We start from the raw sequence: 20000 nt of genomic DNA, 5'->3' as shown, positions 1-20000 counted from the left end.
ATCTGCTTGAAACTGAAACTTCCACCTTCTCGGCCTTAAAGTGTCAAATTTACTATACAGTATCTTTTTTTCCGGCTTCTTTCATTTTCTAATTGTGTGAACTCTCCTTTTAGTGCCGCTATCTATATTTATATGAGCTGTACGAGTAGTAGTAGCAGTAGTAGTGGTAGTAGGCTGTAGTAGTAGTAGTAGTAGTAGTAGCAGTAGTAGTGGTAATAGTTGCAACAGCAAAAGCAGTAGTAGCAGCAGTAGTAGTAGTAGTATTAGCAGTGTTAATCGTCATCATCATAGTAGTGGAAGTAGCAGAAGTGGTGTCAACAGCGGCAGTAGTTGCTGTTAAACAGGTGTTTTAACTGTTTTTTGATTGGCCTCATGGTCTATATACATTCTTTCGCAAATATGTTAAAATACTTGTCACTTGATGGCATGATGATTTGTTTCCTGTTGCAAGATATACAGCACTCCTCAAACTGACTTTGATAAAGATTATAGCCTTATCAGGTTTTTGTGGATCATTACGAAGATCGACTTTCAAAAAAAGAAAAAAAAAAGAAAGAAAAAAAGGAAGTTAAGTACACACTTAGTGCATTTGAGTGTCGAGTAATTGTGATATCTACAGTGAAGCAATGAACGTTATACTGCTACTACTACTATTGATAATAATAATAATAATAATAATAACAATAATAATAATAATAATAATACTTCTACTACTAAAGTACAATATAATCATTGTGCCTTTCATTAAAAATACAGTAATGCACAAGTACATCAAATGTGTAAAACTTAATAAAAAGAAGCAACATTACATTAAAATCATAGTCGGAAGTGCGGTTTTTCTATTATATAACCGACCCCCCCCCACACACACACACCCTTTCACACTCCCTCGCGTGCACCGCACACAGCCATCTCAACATTACAGTAAGCATGTTAAAACAATCCACGTGATCACAACGCAAAACACACACACACACACACACGTACGCACGTACGCACGCACGCAAACACACACACACACGTTAGTGTTATGTTATCATGTAAATAAGACAAGTATAAACATTGGGTTATACTCACAAGAAACATGAAGGCATCGGCCAGCAAGGAACCGCCTGTCACAGCAATAACCCCCACTGCCACCCCCATGCATCTGTCACAATCACCAGTGGTCATACGTGTCATGTCAACTATCACGGCAATACTGTCGCAGCCACCAGTGGTTTAATGTGCATATTTCATCTTCTGCATGCGCGCGCGCGCGCGCGCGCACACACACACACACACACACACACACACACACACAATGTCAACAGTCACAGCATCACTGTCACAACCTCCAATGTTTACACACGTCATGTCACATGCGCATCATCGTCATCATCACCAGCAGCAACAGCAGCAGCAGAAGAAGAAGTATTTACACAGCGCTGAATCTTGCACAGAGCCAAAAAATCAACAACAGCAAAACCCTCATCTCTACCAATGACACGCTTCCACAGCCCCAACCCCCTCCTCCACCATACACCATCCGTATGACACCCACCCATTGTCGTGTACTTCTCCACTCAACACGTCCCACCACCCACCGTATTCGGGGTACATCTCCACCAAACTCCTCCCACCACATTCGGGGTACATCTCCACCCGACACCTCCCAACTCCCATCGTATTAAGGGTACATCTCCACCCAACACGTCCTACCATCCATCATATTCGGGGTACATCTCCATCCAACACCTTCCACCACCCACCATATTCGGGGTATATCTCCACCCGCCACCTACCAACTACCACTTTCGCCACCCCTGTTCATACCCATAGCACACGCCACCCACCTGACCACCGTCGGGTACATCTCCACAGCGATGACGAAGACGAGCCCCAGAGAAGCCGTGACGCCGATCTTGCCGAAGACAGCCATGCCCATGAGCATGGAGGGCATGTGGGACAGGTTGCCCGTCATGTGGAGGACCAGCACTGACAGCAAGGCCAGGCCTGACGCTACCGCGTACAGGAACAGGCACCAGCGCCGTCCTAGACTGAAACGTGAAACATACGACAGCATCATCAGGGTAGGAAGCCTGTTGTGCAGATGACCCTGTGTTTGTAAAACGCTTTGAATAATGAGACCAAGAGATAAAATGATGAACAAAATTAATAATAAAGAGTGGTAACTCTCTCCATTCACAAGGTACACAACTTCAGTCAGTGTTGCTTACACTACCGATTCAGCAAGCACACAGGTAAATAAAAGATACATTAGAACAAACCCAGACACTTCCTCAAAAAGGAAGCGCCGGATCTGTCCTTATTTGACATGTGCACACAGCAGCAAAGACAGAAGAAATGTGCAAACACAAATTAGCTTTTATTAAAGACTGGCATAGCCTCTTTAATCCTGAACAAGCCACACAGAACACATGAACAATATAGAGCAAACGCATGGTTGTCTCGGTGGTTTTTCAACTGGAAATTAACAATGAGGCCAGGAGATGAAATGATTAACAAATAGTAAAGAGTGGTAACTCTCACCATTCACAAGGTACACAACTTTGAGCTTGGTTTCCGACCGAGGTTAGGTGCTATAAAAGTATCCATATCATCATCATCATCATCATCATCATCACATTCAACATCATCAACATTAATTTACGCCGTTCCAAACTGAAATGTGAAACCTACGACACCATCATCATCAACAAGCGCTGTCGTGGACTGAGACGTGAAACAAAACAACAGTATCAACTTGCATTACTCAAAGGAAGTGTCTGGGTTTGTTCCAATGTACCTGTTATTTACCCGAGAAATGGCGGAGTCGGCAGCATAAGCAGCGTTGACTTAAAGTTGTGTACCTTGTGAACGGAGAGAGTTACCACTCTTTACTATTTGTTAAGCATCAACTAGCGCAGTCCTTGACTGAAACGTGAAACAAAGACTGCATGCTCAACTAGCGCAGTCCTTGACTGAAACGTGAAACAAAGACTGCATCCTCAACTAGCGCCGTTCTAGACTGAAACAAAGACAGCATCATCAAATAGCGCCGTTCAAGACTGAAACGTGAAACAAAGACAGCATCATCAACTAGCGCTGTTCTAGACTGAAACGTGAAACAAAGACAGCATCATCAAATAGCGCCGTTCTAGACTGAAACGTGATATCAAAACTGCATCATCAACTAGCGCCGTTCAAACTGAAACGTGAAACAAAGACAGCATCATCAACTAGCGCCGTTCTAGACTGAAACGTGAAACAAAGACAGCATCATCAACTAGTGTCGTTCTAGACTGAAACGTGAAAGAAAGACAGCATCATCAACTAGCGCCGTTCTAGACTGAAACGTGAAACAAAGACTACATCCTCAACTAGCGCCGTTCTAGACTGAAACGTGAAACAAAGACAGCATCATCAAATAGCGCCGTTCTAGACTGAAACGTGAAACAAAGACAGCATCATCAAATAGCGCCGTTCTAGACTGAAACGTGAAGCAAAGACAGCATCATTAACTAGCGTCGTTCAAGACTGAAACGTGAAACAAAGACAGCATCATCAACTGGCGCCGTTCTAGACTGAAACGTGAAATAAATGACGGCATGAACCACAGCCATAACAAGTCATTTTCACCTCCCAACAGACACAGTTCCCTTCCACTGCAACACAGTGCGTGCTTGTACAACTGATGTTCCCATTCCCCGTGCTTTTCTTTTTCCTCGTTCTCGCGACTCCCATGTTCACTCGTATGCTCGAGTGGACTTTTAACTCACTCAGTACGGCCAGTCCTCTCTTCTCCTCTACACAGACCCCTCGGATGTCCAGTGGGTGTCTGAATGACCCAACCTTTAGCTTCCGTCGTCAGAATTGTGGTATTCTTTGTCAACATTCACGTCTTCAGTATAAGAGCCTTCCGCTTGCAATATTTTGATGATGGTAATTGGGGTGAAACGCTGTTAACGTCGTCTCTTTCGCCGTTCGTATGGAGAGAGTTAAGTGAATGACCGTTTTGACCCCGCCATGTTGGCAGCCATACTCCGTTTTCGAAGGTGAGGGTGTGCACGGCACTGGGTATGTTCTTGTTTCCATAACCCACCGAAAGCTGACATGGATTACGGGATCTTAAACATGCGTATAAACACGAATGGGGTTCAGGCACTTGCAGGTCTGCACATCTGTTGACCTGGGAGATCGGTAAAATCTCCACCTTTTACCCACCAGGCGCCGTTACCGGGGTTCGAACCCGGTACACTCAGATTGACACTCCGACGCTGTAACCACACGGCTGTTGCTCTCGTCGCAATTAAAAAGTATTAGTATCATTCTGCCACCCTATTACTTGACTGACGCGGCCTTAAACCGTTGCACAGCGACTTTATGATTTTTGCCATCTTCGGCATCGTTCCAAATCTCGATCCCTTGTAAAGTGTTGAATGTAAGAATCTGAAATATGGAAGTTTTATTGAAAAAAAGTGCACTTAAGGTAACCGCACATCTGAAATTTAATTCAGGTTAAGGCTTCTCTGTGTGTGTGTGTGTGTGTGTGTGTGTGTGTGTGTGTGTGTGTGTGTGTGTGTGTGTTGTGTTGTGTGTGAGAGAGAGAAATCAGAACCCAGAACTCAAAACGTTTTTCATTCAAGGATTAAGATTTTAGGCATGGCCCATTCTTCCAATCTGTCCTTGCTAATCAACATCAGCTGCAGTAACACATACATATTTAACTGAAAGGGGAGAAAGCGAGAAGAAAAAAACACAACAGAAAGAAGTCCTCCAGAAGGAATATGATAAAGAACACACACACACACACACACACACACACACACACACACACACACACACACACACACACACAGAGATTGACAGATGGATAAGATATATATATATATATATATATATATATAGATAGATAGATAGATAGATAGATAGAGAGAGAGAGAGAGAGAGAGAGAGAGACAGATAGATAGATATATAGATAGATAGATAGATAGAGAGAGAGAGAGAGAGAGAGAGAGAGAGAGAGAGAGAGAGAGAGAGAGAAATATGTCATCAGTATCCGGATGACTAAAGCCGGATGACTAAAGCCACATTGTTGTTATCAAATCCACATAGAGAGTTGTAATTAATACTAAAATTACTACTACCATGACCAATATCACTTATACAACAGCTATTGTCACCACAATGATGGAATGAAATGAATATATTCATGCATGCACACAAATTAGAAGAAAATGAAAGAAATGCAAACAAGCAAACAAAACAAAGTGAATGTAAAGAAAATAGGACAGAATGAGAACAAGAGCAAAACAAGAACAAGGAGAAACAATAACAACGGATCCAATAAGTATAAATACCCTCATTGTTACTGCTAACAGTCGCCCCTAAATCTGAGTCATTTATTTTTGGAAGGATTGAAGATATTTATGGAGGTTTGATTTGAAAGTAGGTAGAGAACTGCCCTTTTGTCTGTGAACAGGGAGTGAGTTCCATAGGGATGCACCTGAAAATGCAAAACTTGTTTTGAACATATCAGTGTGGGTGCGTGGTAAAATGTACTTGTTCGAGCCGGAGCGGCATGAGGCTCGGGTAAGCAAATGTAGATGTTGTGGTGCCAAGCTATCGTGCACGTTGTACACAAGTAACGTCTTGTTGAATACTAACTGTTTTTGCAAGGGAAGGATGTTTAATCTGGCTTGTTTTTCAAAAGTTGACAATGAAGGATCTGGTAAAATTGTTTTGGCTGCTCTCTTGTGAAGGGAGTTTAGCTTCTTAAGATGAACATCTGCAGCACAGCTCCAGACTACAGATGCGTAATTAATGTGAGAAAGACAGTGAGAGTGGAAAAACATTTGCGAGCATCACGGTCTATGTAAGGCTTGAGCTGGTTAAGTAAAAAAGACTCTGGACCAACCTTTTGCAGACAGAATTAATGTGTGATTGCCATTTCAGTTCATCATCTATTATGATTCCCAAGACACGGTGCTCGTGGACTTGTTTAATGGAGTTGTCATCGACGTTCAAAGTGAGGACAAGTGGAATTTTTTATGCTTTTGTCTTGGTGCGAGAATTGTACTCTTTGATTACACAGAGAGAGAGAGAGAGAGAGAGAGAGAGAGAGAGAGAGCGCACGGGCATAATACCAGCCCGTAGAATTTTGCATTTATCTGTGTGTGTGTGTTGAGGGGGTAGGGTATAGGGGGAGAGGGGGGGCGGGGGGGGGGGGGGGGGGGGGGGGGGGGCGTAGGGGAGGGTGCATGTGCATGGGTGCCTTCATAGGTGGCTGGGTGGTTAAGTATAAGTCCTCGCCCTGTGCTTATCCGTGTTATCACACAGAAGGCCAATGAAATCACCGGGCACGAAACTCGACCAACGACAGAACGGCTCACAAAACTGCCAACCCCTTCCTGCAATCGTCTCAGCTGTCAGAGGCTACAGTTGAACTCTGTCATGGTCTGAAGGGTGTGCTTTATTCACTGAGGAAGACGCTATCGCTGTGGAGAGACCGAAGGAAGGAGAGGATTGATTTAAGACAGATGGGATCAAGATATCTCCTGACATCAGTTGAGGAAAGAAAAGATTGATGCGTGTCATGTAACAAGATCAAAAGGCCTAGCTAATATAATCCTCCTGGGCACTGATGAGGGGGGCAGAGAGACGGGAAGACAGAAGGAACTATGGACTGAAAACATTGCAGAATAGACTGGAAAACCATTTACAGAGACCGAGGCTTTTGACATACAACCGGCAGACTTGGAGTAGTCAGATGAACAGTTTTCAGTGCAGGCGCCCCATTGACTCTTTACATAAAAATTATTTAAGAGAGAGGAAGAAGAAGTAGTAGTAGTAGCAGATTATCAACACAGCAAATGAAGTGGTCTTGTCTTCTGTGCGTTTGTTTAATTTTTTAGGGTAAAATTCCCAGGTGGCTGGGATGCTCAGTGTTTATTCATTGAACAGAAAGACCCTTTAGCATCCAACGGGCTTGGAGACAGTCGAATGTTTTGCGGAGAGTAAAAAGGTGGAAGGGGATAAAAGTGCTATTGAAACCATTTGGTGTGCAAAACCATTTTTTCTGCTTTTTGAAAGCTGTGTGAGATAATTCATAAAATATTTGTTATACTCGTAATTTGCAGGTTGTTTGCAATGTTGGCATATATAGATATAGATATATGTACGTAACTGTTCTTCTTAGAACATATAAATGACAGAATTAACCATTACTAGAGGAGCATTCGCAGATCTAATATCTGTATTCATTCTTTGTCAGACATTTATGGGTTTATGATTCTAGGACTGCTGTTTTATGTTTACAACAGAATCAGGATTCACACCATTAGATTTACTCTCTCGATACCCACAGTGCAAACGGCTGCTGCTGAGATTGGAGAAGTTTAAATGGCAAGCTGGTACGGTGTTCTCAGGGCGATGACTCCTTCATGAACTGATTATTCTAAACTGCTTGGCATTTTTATTTGTTTTGGGGTTTTTCATTCACTCCTGCGCGGGAGACATCGAATAGATATGTCTCATTAGTCTCAAAGAGATTGTGAAAGGTTCGGGTGATTATTGTTCAGCATCGTAACTCCCTTTGCACCATTATGACGATGATAAAGGTATCTCCCCCACATGCTGTGTAATAACTTATGGTAAACAAACCACCACATGCTGTGTAATGACTTGTGGTAAACATACCCCCACACGCTGTGTAATAACTTGTGGTAAACATACCCCCACACCCTGTGTAATAACTTGTGGTAAACAAACCACCACATGCTGTGTAATGACTTGTGATAAACAAACCACCACATGCTGTGTAATAACTTGTGATAAACAAACCACCACATGCTGTGTAATAACTTGTGGTAAACAAACCACCACATGTTGTGTAATAACTTGTGGTAAACAAACCACCACATGCTGTGTAATAACTTGTGATAAACAAACCACCACATGCTGTGTAATAACTTGTGGTAAACAAACCACCACATGCTGTGTAATGACTTGTTTTTCTTGTTTTACACACAATCTCTCACCAAGACTCATGCAGGGAAACATGTGGAAAACGATATGTTTTCTCCCTGCGTTGGATTACGTACTTGCAGGTTTTTCCGGCATTCTGAATGTCTTGGATTGTTTAAGCCACGACGATAAAGACGAAAGTTGTCATAGGAACAATAATAATGACTTGTTACTTTGCTATTCGGAGGCAACCAGTTTTACAAGCCACTTTCAATCATAGTCTGACAATGTGATAAGAACGGTAGACGTATCATCGCTCCCCCTATTTTTACATAAAATAGACGTGGCAAATACAATGGTTCTTCCTGACTGTCGAAGCGACGACCATCGTTCATTGTAAACATATATCTAGTCATGTTCGGGCATTTCATTGCACATATACCCTCACGCTCACGCGCATGGTACACACACGAATATAATGCTGAGGTATACATACTGACAATATACGTAATGTGAGTTGCTCAGTTTTTTTTGCAGCTGAGCATGGATATAAGGAAACGTATATAACCAAGAAAGGAGACACGGACTCACTCACGCACACACACGTAACGACACACACACACACACACACACACACACACACACACACACACACACACACACGTAACGACACACACACACACACACACACACACACACACACACACACACACACACACACACAGACCGACAGACGGACAGACAGACAGACAGTCAGGGACAGAGAAAGAACTCAGAACTCAGAGTTCTGAGTGAGAGAGAGAGAGACAGAGATAGAGACAGAGAGGCAGAGAGAGACAGAGACACAAAGGAAGAGACAGAGACATAGAGAGACAGACAGACAGACAGACAGACAGACAGACACACACACACACACACACACACACACACACACACACACACACACACACACACACACACACACACACACACACACACACACACACACACACACGTATCTTATGAGCAGTTACTTGAGTGTCTGAATCATTCAGTGGTCCTGTTCGATCACACAGCACAGGTTAGAGCAGACCCGTGGCACCAGTGAGTGTATCCAGTTACTACTACTACTAAGTCCCCTAGTTTCTTTCCTCCCAGTGTACTCTCCCCCTGCCGCTGTACTGGTGCTGTGGGCATTGCTGTGCTGTGCTGTGCTGTGCTGTGCTGTGCTGTGCTGTGCTGTGTTGTGCTGTCTGTGCATAGTGTGCATGAAGGCCTGGGGAGATTGCCAGCATCTTTTATCTCTCTTGAATGTCTGTCGGTCTCCATCTCTCTTCTTTCCCCCCCCATGCTTTTCACGCTTTCTCTTCTTCTGCTTCTCTCTCTCTCTGTCTGTCTGTCTGTGTATCTGTATCACTCTCTGTTCTTGTCACTCTTTCTGTTCCGTCCTTGCAATTGTAACCACCAAAGAATGTCGACGGAAAGCTAGAGGAAAGGGAGAGGAAAGGAAGGAGAAAAGGGAGAGGAAAAGTACAGGAAAGGGAGAGGGAAGGGGTGTGAAAGAAGAGGTATAGGGGAGGAAAGAGAATAGAAAGGGAGTGGAGAAGGAGAGGAAACGAATAGAAAGGGTAGAGGAAAGGGAGTGGAAAGTAAGAGGAAAGGGAGTGGAAAGGGGAAAGGAGTGGAAAGGGAGCTGGAAGGGAGAGGAAAAGGAGTGGAAAGGGAGTGGAAAGGGAGTGGAAAGGGAGAGGAAGGGAGTGGAAAGAAAGTGGAAAGTAAGAGGAAATGGAGCGGAAAGGAAGAGGAAAGGGAGTGGAAAGGAAGTGGAAAGGTAGAGGAAAGATAGTGGAAAGGGAGAGGATGGGTGGAAAGTAAGAGGAAAGGGAGTGGAAAGGAAGAGGAAAGGGAGTGGAAAGGTAGAAGAACGGAAGAGAAAATGAACAGGAAGAGAAGAGGAACGAGAGGTGACCGAAGAGACATTTCCATGCCGACCCCCCCCCCACCCCTCCCCTCCCCATCAGAAAATAACCGTGGAACTCGGGTCAGAGCCTATCAGAACTGGTGAAAGGAAACACGCGCTTTTATCCCAAGGAATGTCTTCCAAGACGCCCTCTAAACCTTATATTTGACCTGTGTGAACCATAGTCTAATGAGGTATAAGGAGAGGGAGGGAGGGAGGGAGGGAGGGGGAGAGAGAGAAGGCGGGGCGAGATAGAAGAAGGAAGGAGAGGGTGGAAGAGAGAGAGGGAGGGACAGGAAAGGAGAGACAGGGAGGGAAAGAGAGGGACGGAACGACAGAAGTTGTTCTCTCTCTCTCTCTCTCTCTCTCTCTCTCTGATTCCCCCTTCAGTAAGGGGGCTCTGGCCTTATGTGAATAAAACATTCGTTCGTTCGTTCGTTCTCTCTCTCTCTCTCTCTCTCTCTCTCTCTCTCTCTCTCTCTCTCTCACTCTATGTATCTATATCGAGAAACAGAGAGAGAAACAGACAGAGTTAGCGCATTTGAATCTTGGGAATTTCAGACGTTTTCAGTTAAAATAAGAAAGTAAGTGAATTAAACACCAACCACATTATCTTTTTTTTATGGTACAAGTTGATCTCACAGTTGACAACACAGTTTTATCCGGGTATTGTACCACCTGACCACTGCAATGTGTGCAAGACATGGTCCCCATTGTTTTACTTTCACTGTCAGGATTTTAGGACAAGAACGTGAAATAACCTTGGCTTTGATACAATTAACTCGAGTGGTCTTATTTCAAACTGCTGGTGATTGTAAACTCTGACAGAGACAAACACCCAAATCACAACACTCACACCACCAACACCACAAAGCATCTAAACACACCACACTATAACACACACTCACCCCTTTCCACCCCCACCCCCCACACATGCGCGCGCGCGCTCACAGCCATTACCCCTTCCTTCCCACCACCCCTTCCACAGACATGCAATACTGACTGATAAACCGAAACTGACGACAGCAGACTCTTTTAACTCAAGCCTGCAATCTTTGAAGCCGTTTCAGCTTCAGCGAGTGCCAAAAAGAAGCTAGAACATCGTTATCTCCAGGCGGGGAATATTACGTGCACAAATACAGCTACCCAGCCGGGAGACTACACACCTCACTGTAAATTCTAAGTCAGCAGGGACATGTCGCCCACTCCTATCCCCCCCACCCCCCTACGTCCAATCCCTCACCCATTCTCCACACCCATTGTGTGAGTGTGTATGTCTGTATTGGAAGGAACGAATGTGTACACGTCAAGAACACTACGCAGTGAAAAGACAATAAACTTATCAGAAGAAGAAGAAGGGACATCCCGCTCATTCGCTGTAGAGATGGACCACTTCCTGCGAACAGTCTTGCTACTCGTGTTGACGTTGATTGTATCCTGAAATGAACGGTTGTTTTTAATGTTTGAAAGGCGCTGAAAAAAAGAATGATAAAGGCCAAAACTCTATTTACATACCAGTATATTCTTGCTCCTCCTGCCTCTTTTAAAACTGTTTGTTTGGGTGGTTGTACCTATAACAGAGGATTTGATTGTGAACTGCAATCCGACAAATAATGGAACAGGATCAAAACATTTGAAGCCACCTGACTAAATCTGACCTTTAAAATGTCTTGAACTGTTTTAGGATATCAAAAGAATGCCGAATTTGGACGACGATACATGCGAATCCACTGGTAAAGGAGATTGGAAGACTTGAAGTGACACACAGAACGACTGTATCGAGTGGGAGATTTAGAATGTAATGAAACTAGAAGTGCGCGAATGCTATCAACTCATGAAACAAAACCAACGAAACAAAACAAAACGAGAGAGAGAGAGAGAGAGAGAGAGAGAACAAGCAGCGAACATCAGTGTTATTTTTCGCGGCTATATTTGTTTTGTATTTGTATTTCTTTTTATCACAACAGATTTTCTCTGTGTGAAATTCGGGCTGCTCTTCCCAGGGAGAGCGCGTCGCTACACTACAGCGCCACCTTTTTTTTTTTTTCCTGCATGCAGTTTTATTTGTTTTTCCTATCGAAGTGGATGTTTCTACAGAATTTTGCCAGGAACAACCCTTTTGTTGTCGTGGGTTCTTCTACGTGCGCTAAGTGCATGCTGCACACGGGACCTCGGTTTATCGTCTCATCCGAATGACTAGCGTCCAGACCATCACTCAAGGTCTAGTGGAGGGGGAGAAAATATCAGCGGCCGAACCGTGAATCGAACCAGCGCGCTCAGATTTGTCTCGTTTCCTAGGCGGACGTGTTACCTCTATGCCATCACTCCACTTATACAGACTTAAAACATTTCGTTCATCGGTAAAAACAGGACTGAGACGGATTTAAATAAAGATAAAGAGCAGAGCTGAAGCAGCAAGGGACCAACTGGACTGGAATGGCCAGAACAGCCCAGAGCAGAATGCGATGGCGAGGGGTCGTCGATAGCCTATGCTCCACCAGGAGCGATGGGCATAATGATGATGAATGAATGATGAATGAAAGGTCAAATGTCCCATACTTATTTTACGGCCACAAGGGCAGTGAATTCATTCAAATTTACTGGGTCAGGCGCTCGGCATAGGAAGGCAGGGCTCCAGCGTCCCTCGACCCCAAAGTCAGGTACCCATCCACACCTGGGTGGAGTGAGGAAATTGGAGTAAAGTGCCTTTGCCAAGGACACAACTCTGCAAGATGCTAAACGTCATTTAGGTGATAACGCTGAAATGCTTTCAGCAGGCAAAGTTCTACTCAACCTGGTAGGTCAAAAGAAATGTGCCCAGATTTTGAACTCCAACCAGACAGTTAAACACACAGACAAGCACGCCAAAAAATGTAAGATAAAACGTCTTAAGTGCTGAGAAACAGATAAATAAATGTTACTAAGAAATATGTTTTCTTCAGGTAGGAAAATAAAAGAAAAACAAGCAAATTTATTCTTCAAGATAGGTTATTGTCATCAGTAAATTCCAAGTGTAATTTGGTTTTTTGGACATCTGCCCGACACATTCTTTGCAGCAACTTCACGACAAAACATGAAACAGACCTACCTACATTCCTTTTTATCTATTTGTTTTTTCGGTGTTTTTTTTAATTTAATTTTATTTTTATTTTTATTTTTTAAAGAAGCTTTATTCCTAATAAAAACAAGCCGCAGTCTGTGGCCTCAGTCTGCTCACTCAGTCTGGCTCCGCGACTAAGCCATTATTGTCGTTAGTAGGGGGCTTAGTATGTGGTGTCCTAAGTACGTTGAATCAGAACAGGCACCGCTGAACACCACCGAAGTGACTAAGCAGCAGTGCAGGGTCTCCTCTGGTGAGTGGTCTTCTGGTGACCTAACATCGATGGTTCCCTGCGGACTGCCGACGCTGGAACTGTGACGAACGAACCCGGGTGTGGCCGTGTATGGGGAAATCTAAATGAGCGGCGTGGGAGTAATGCCACTGAAACGGTGCAGATGATGGGGCAGCAAAACAACAACAACAAAAACAAAACAAACAAGCCGCACCACCACTACGTTCTTCGGATGACATTGTATCTCAGCTTGATTCTGTTACACCTGCAACAGAGGAGACCAAAAAACAACAACAACAAGTAGTTTCTATAATCAAGGTGGACAATAGAGCGGTACATTGCCATCGTTATTGTCGCTGCCACTGTGATGACTCACCATCTGTTGACGATGACGGCGGACCAGCCGAGGGGCAGGTCTATGACGAAAGGTATGGAGTTGTCCAGGTACACGTTGCCCGTCATCATCTTCACTTTGGCCAGCAGACAGAAGTACACTGCAGACCCCACCAGGCTGCAAGGTAACATAGACAGAATAGTGAGAGAAGTATGATAATGATGATGACGATGATACTGATGATGATGATGATATGATGATGATATCAATAATGTATAGTGCTTATATAATGTGGTCAAAGCGCCTAACATTAAACAAATACATAGACAATAGTGCATAGTAACATACAACAGCACATGATGACACAGAAGTGAAACTCTCTCTCTAAATATATTAATTTGTATTGTAAGAATCGAAAGTTCTAGAGCAGTACCACCCCCTTTTCTCCATGCTACCTATTGTAAAGCACACACACACACACACACACACACACACACACACACACATACGCACACACAGAGCCACATACACACACACACGCGCGCGCGCGCGCGCGCGCACAAAAACATACTCACACACACACGCGCACGTGCACTCGACATATGCTGGTGCACACGCGAACACATGTTCTCTCTCTCACACACACACGCGCACACGCACACGCACACACACACACACACACACACACACACACTCCACCTATGAACGCTATTTACTCTTCATCCAGCCACACGCTCCTCTCACAATGTAATCAGACACAGTCGGAACTAGCTGAAGCAAATAACGTTATCAAACTGCACACGCTAACAGACACACAGATATACAGACACAGTCCACACACATACACATACACACACACACTCCCCGCACACAAACACACACACACATACACACATCCCCACTCCCCCCCCCAAACACACACAAAGAAAGAAACACACACACACACACACACACATACAAACACAAACACACTCATTCACACTCATTCACACACACACTCATACACACGCACGCGCGCGCGCGCACGCACACACACTCACTCACTCACTCAAACATACTCACATTCACAGACACAAGACTACCAATGAGCACTAGTTACCCTCACCAAGCAGCACGCCACCTTACAATGAAATCACACACACACACACACACACACACACACACACACACACACACACACACACACACACACACACACACACACACACACACACACACACACACACACACACACACACACTCACACACACTCACTCAAACATGCACACACAGACAAACGAATACCAATGAGCACCAGTTACTCTTCACCAAGCAGCACGCTACCTTACAGCACGCTACCAATGAAATCACACAGACACAGACACACACACACACACAGACACAGACACACACACACACACACACACACACACACACACACACACACACACACACACACACACACACACACACACACACACACACACACACACTAATTACTCTCAGAATGTAATCAGACACCGTTAGAGCTGGTTGAGGGAACTGATGTTATCACACTACACAAACCTTTCGTTTCACCATCTGAGTGTCTGTTGATGTGTTTGTCACTCTACCTGTCTGTATGTCTGTCTTTTATGTGTTGCGGGTTTCACAATAAGAGTGCAAATAATAAAGTTTTAAAATATGATAACTGAACACATTTTGCGAGAAAAAAGACAGATTCAGAGAGACAGATAGAGAGACAGACAGACAGACAGACAGACGGACAGAGAAAGAGACACAGAGAGAGATTATTCCGAAGGTTTACATCTAGTATCGCACAAGATGGTAGCTTTTCCTGAAGACCCTTGGTTTCAGTATCAGTAGCTCAAGGAGGCGTCATTGCATTCGGTCAAATCCATATACGCTACACCACATATGCCAAGCAGATGCCTGACCAGCAGCGTAACCCAACGCGCTTAGTGAGGCCTTGAGAAAAAAAATCAATAAAAATATAAAGTAATAAGATAAATAAATAAATAAATAGTTAAAAAATAATAATAACTAATAATAAAAATATAAATAAATAAAGTAAAAAAACAACAACAACAAAAAAAAAAAAAATAATTGAGAAAAAACACACCCAAAAACCCCCATCATGAAGTCATTCTGGGAAAGGCGTGATATGACACCCGTGAGGAGTTGGCTCAAAGCCTCCTTGCCCTGATATGACTTCACACCCTTACAATTAACATTTTATCAAAACAATTAGAAAGCATAAATACGAATATTTCTGGCGATAAAAAAACAGAGTGGAGTTAATTTAGGACAGACACTCCAGACATAGTCCCTAAAGCACTCCCCGTGATCAATCAATACAAGTGGGTATCGGGCTGCTCGACTCCAGACAGTTCTTCAGGGTCTATATCAATTCTCAATCATCATTAATATCCAGCCCCAAAATAATCCCATGGGTAGTCATTTTGAAATTCCCATTTCGCTCCTTTGGAATCGTTTTGGGACAAGGGATGAACTAATTAATTTCAGTTCTGCCCCAAAATATCCCCCATAAGATTTGTTTTCTGAAAAGAAGCGATGCATGTTATGGCACTCATGTTTTGAAAATAAAGATATTCCAATGAAAAATAACGGTCGCAGGGTGGAGTAAAAAACAACAACAACAAACAAACAAACAAAAAAGTTATATAAAATAAAAACCAGAAAAAAGCTCTTTCCCGAAATAAGTCCAAGTTTCTGGCGCTTCACCAGAAAACGTGAATCAAGACCAAATAATGCCGTTCAGCCAGTGGCAGTGTTATCAAAATCCCATCAGTTTGGATTCATAGTTTTCTGAGAAATTGCTGTGGTCAAGCGGTGCAGAATCTTTCCCTCTTTCCATGTCTTTGTCTCTGTCTCTCTCCCAGCACAACCCCGCCACACCCACTTCCTTCCCAGAAAATGGAAATGTTTAGTTTACGAAGATCTCTCTCTCTCTCTCTCTCTCTCTCTCTCTCTCTCTCTCTCTCTCTCTCTCTCTCTCTCTCTCTCTCTCTCTCTCTTTGTGTGTATAGTGTTTTTGGACGCACTTGTCCTTTCGAAAGTCGGAGCGAGTATTTGACAAATTTCCCCAACGAAACTTCTTTTCTTTTCTTTTTTCTTACACACTACTGCACGCATTCTTCTTCGAATTTGGAATTCCCAAACTCTGCATGATCCGACTGATACAAAAGATATCTAAACTAAATTCAAAAGCAAATGGAAAATAAATTTCTGGAATGTTTCATACGTGTGGCTGTTTTTTCAATCGTCTGTGATGTTCGACAATCTGGGCATGTTATTTTGAAAATACAGTGTTCACGAAAAGTCTTTTTTTTTCTTGTGGGTCCTCCAATATCAAAAAGGTAGCTCCGGGCTTGTCGTTATACATACTGTAATTAAACATAAAAATTAGCGCAAAAAAGTACATATCAATGCAATATCTGCAATTCCATACCGATGAATATTTTACATATACAGTACTAATAGTGTAGATTGCACACACACACACACACACACACACACACACACACACACACACACACACACACACACACACACACACACATACTCTCTCTCTCTCTCTCTCTGTCTCTGTCTCTCACTCACTCACTTACTCACTCACTCACTCACATGCACACTTATACACACATATATGCACACAAGCGCGCGCACACCGGGCTATTAAATATATTCTTCTCTCACAGACAATTGCATGCTAAATTCATGGCTGTTGATAACCCCTGATAATGGCCAGCATTACAGGCGAGAGTTGGGTCCTTGGAACATTGGTGATGATATATATCTCTTAATGATGTAAGCATGCATCAGACGTTACAGACAGGCCAGGGGGAAATGTCCACGACAAGTTAAGGATCACTTAAAAAAAAAGCAGTATGTTTTCATGAAATGTTAAAAAGAATCGAGAGATGATTTGAATTATGCAGGCTGCATGTGATCTGCCACTCCATGGCCTCTCGCTGGATTACACAAAGAGAAGTTTCAGACATGACACACCATGAACGGCTCCAAAAATGCGTTTTAAAAAAATCGATTTTTCAACCAAATCTCTCGGCAGTATATGGTTGTTGTTTTTTTTCATGTAAAATAATTTAAACTCCTTCTTTCATCCTCTGGTGAAATAAAATCCGAGAGAATGGCCAATTCAACTGATTATGCCCCTCTCGCCTCATGTTGAGCAATGGAAAGATGATACCCATAATTATAGAAGAAGAAGAAGAAGAAGAAGAAGAAGAAGAAGGAGGAGGAGGAGGAGGAGGTGGAGGAGGAGGAGGAGGAGGTGGGGGAGGAGGAGAAGAAGAAGAAGAGCAAGAACAGAAAGATGAGAATGAAAAGGTGGTGGGGGAGTGCGGGGTGGGGGGGGGGAGTAGGAGTAGGAGGAGGAAGGGAAGAGGAGAAGGAGGAGGAGGAGGAAAGAGCAGAAGGTAGAGGAAGCAGAGGTAGAGGAAGAGGAAGAGTGCGAGCCAGCCATTCAGTTACAACACTATCTGAACCCACATCGATTATAAGGGAGGCAATGAATCAGACTGATGGGATTTTGACGACCTTGCACCGGAGGGTTGGGGACAAGTGGAGGGGCAGTGGCCAAACTGTCATTAGTCTTCATATTCACCTCGCCTCTTCTCTTTGGAGGGAGGGTGTGTGTGTGTGGTGGGGGGGGGGGGGGGGTGAAGGAGGGAGGGGGGCAACCCCAGTGATGTAAACAAAACATATGGGAGCAGAGCGGGTGAGAAGCCTTCACTGATCATGGACATGGTCACACCATTCTGTGGCCGTCAGTACATATCATTATCAAACTGAACAAAGCAAAAAGTCAGTGTTTCTGAGCGTTCCTCTTTGTTTGGATTGACTAAGCCTATATTCAAATTGTATAGAATTGATATTTTGTCTGAAGAAGAAAAAAATGAACCGCTCATAATATTTTCTACTTGCTCTTAATAGAAGATTTTCACCAGGTGGAGATAGGGAGAGGACAGAGTGAGCATGAGGGAGGGAATGAGTGAGAGAGAGAGAGAGAGAGAGAGAGAGAGAGAGAGAGAGAGAGAGACAGACAGAGAGACAGACAGACAGACAGACAGACAGACACAGACAGACAGACAGAGGGAGAAAGAGAGAGAGAGAAAGAGAGAGAGATGCTAATTAAATCTACCTCGTGATAACGTTATTCCCCCCACCCACAATCCCCCCAAGCCAGCTCTCACTCACAGGGGTATCTGATAACATTATCTTTGGGAGCACTCTGCTTAGTCAAGTGTAATAATTAGTGTTCACTTCAGTTATATTGTATTGTACTGAATTGAATTGAATTGATTGTGCTGCATTGTACTATGTATCTGTCTTCGGGTCTGTGTGTGTGTGTGTGCGTGTGCGTGTGTGTGTGTGTATGAGAGAGAGAGAGAGAGTTGGTGCGTGCGCATGTGTGATATGGATGTTATCACATCTGTTCACCATGAATTGTAGAGGGGTTATTTCTCCTCACGTCTCTTTCTGTTTGTCTTTGTGTCTGTTTCCATCTGTCTGTCTGTCTGTCTGCGTGTTTCTTTCTCTGTGTCTGCCTGCGTGTCTGTCTGTCTGTCTGTCCGTCCGTCTGTCTGTCTCTTTCTCTCTCTCTTTCTCTCTCTCCCTGTCTGCCTGCGTGTCTTAATTATGACAAAGAGTAATTCGTCTTCTTTCGGCCATCTCTGTTTCTCGTCTCTGTCTGTCTCTCTCACGCCCACTGTTTCTGATACAGACAAAAACAACAACATCTAATCACAAAACGTCCGCTCCACCACAAAAGTTTTCAGCTTTCAACTTCTCTGCAAGTCTAACATTGCCTTAGTGAACTGCATCGCCTTTGCAACCGAAACAGGAAGATTGTTGATACAATTGATTGGATGTTAGGAAAACAACAACAAACAAACAAACAAACAAACAAACAAACGACCATCCAATTATTTTGTTGTGTAATGGGAAGAAGACACGCAAGAAGTGGAAGAACAAGGAGAAGTAGGAGAAGAAGAAGAGCAGTAAAAGAAGAAAAGAAAAACGAAGAGGAAAGAGCTGTTCTGCTGCTGCTGCTGTTTCTGATCAAACAGGTTGCCCGGAAAGCCATGAATCACAAAGTTTTGCTTGTCATGTCTGTGAAAATGTTCACATAGGAGGGATATGATAAAAGAACACCGGGCGAAGAGTGTAATTAACTCTGCCAACATGAAGACGATGCGTAGCCGAAAGAACGGTGTATATAACAAAGCTCAGTTTGATTGCTTTTGTTTATGTTCATTCTCATGTTGCATCTCGTGTGGTTGTTTGTGTGTGTTAATACGATAAAATAAACACAATCCTGCCAAAGGGTTCACGTTGTTACCTCAGTGTGTTTCTCAGCAGCATGACGACATAGGTTGTTGACGGAATTTCCTGACATTTTGAGGGAGTGTTCGTCATGTGCCAA

The 20000-nt window shown here is 43.5% G+C and overlaps 1 protein-coding gene across 1 annotated transcript in view; it reads right to left on the bottom strand.

Moving 5' to 3' along the window:
• The window catches only part of LOC143293547 (solute carrier family 22 member 4-like), a 142523-nt gene that overhangs the window by 7527 nt on the left and 114996 nt on the right, over positions 1-20000 (bottom strand). Inside the window, exons 6-8 of the mRNA XM_076604484.1 lie at positions 13595-13729; positions 1836-2039; positions 1078-1150 (exon numbers count right to left, since the gene is read on the bottom strand). Of these exons, the coding sequence (XP_076460599.1) occupies positions 1078-1150; positions 1836-2039; positions 13595-13729 (412 nt within the window). The remainder of the gene's footprint in view (positions 1-1077; positions 1151-1835; positions 2040-13594; positions 13730-20000) is intronic.

Source organism: Babylonia areolata, chromosome 1 (assembly GCF_041734735.1).
Source record: "Babylonia areolata isolate BAREFJ2019XMU chromosome 1, ASM4173473v1, whole genome shotgun sequence".
Lineage (NCBI taxonomy): Eukaryota > Metazoa > Mollusca > Gastropoda > Neogastropoda > Buccinidae > Babylonia > Babylonia areolata.
This window is presented reverse-complemented; position numbering and strand designations above follow the sequence as displayed.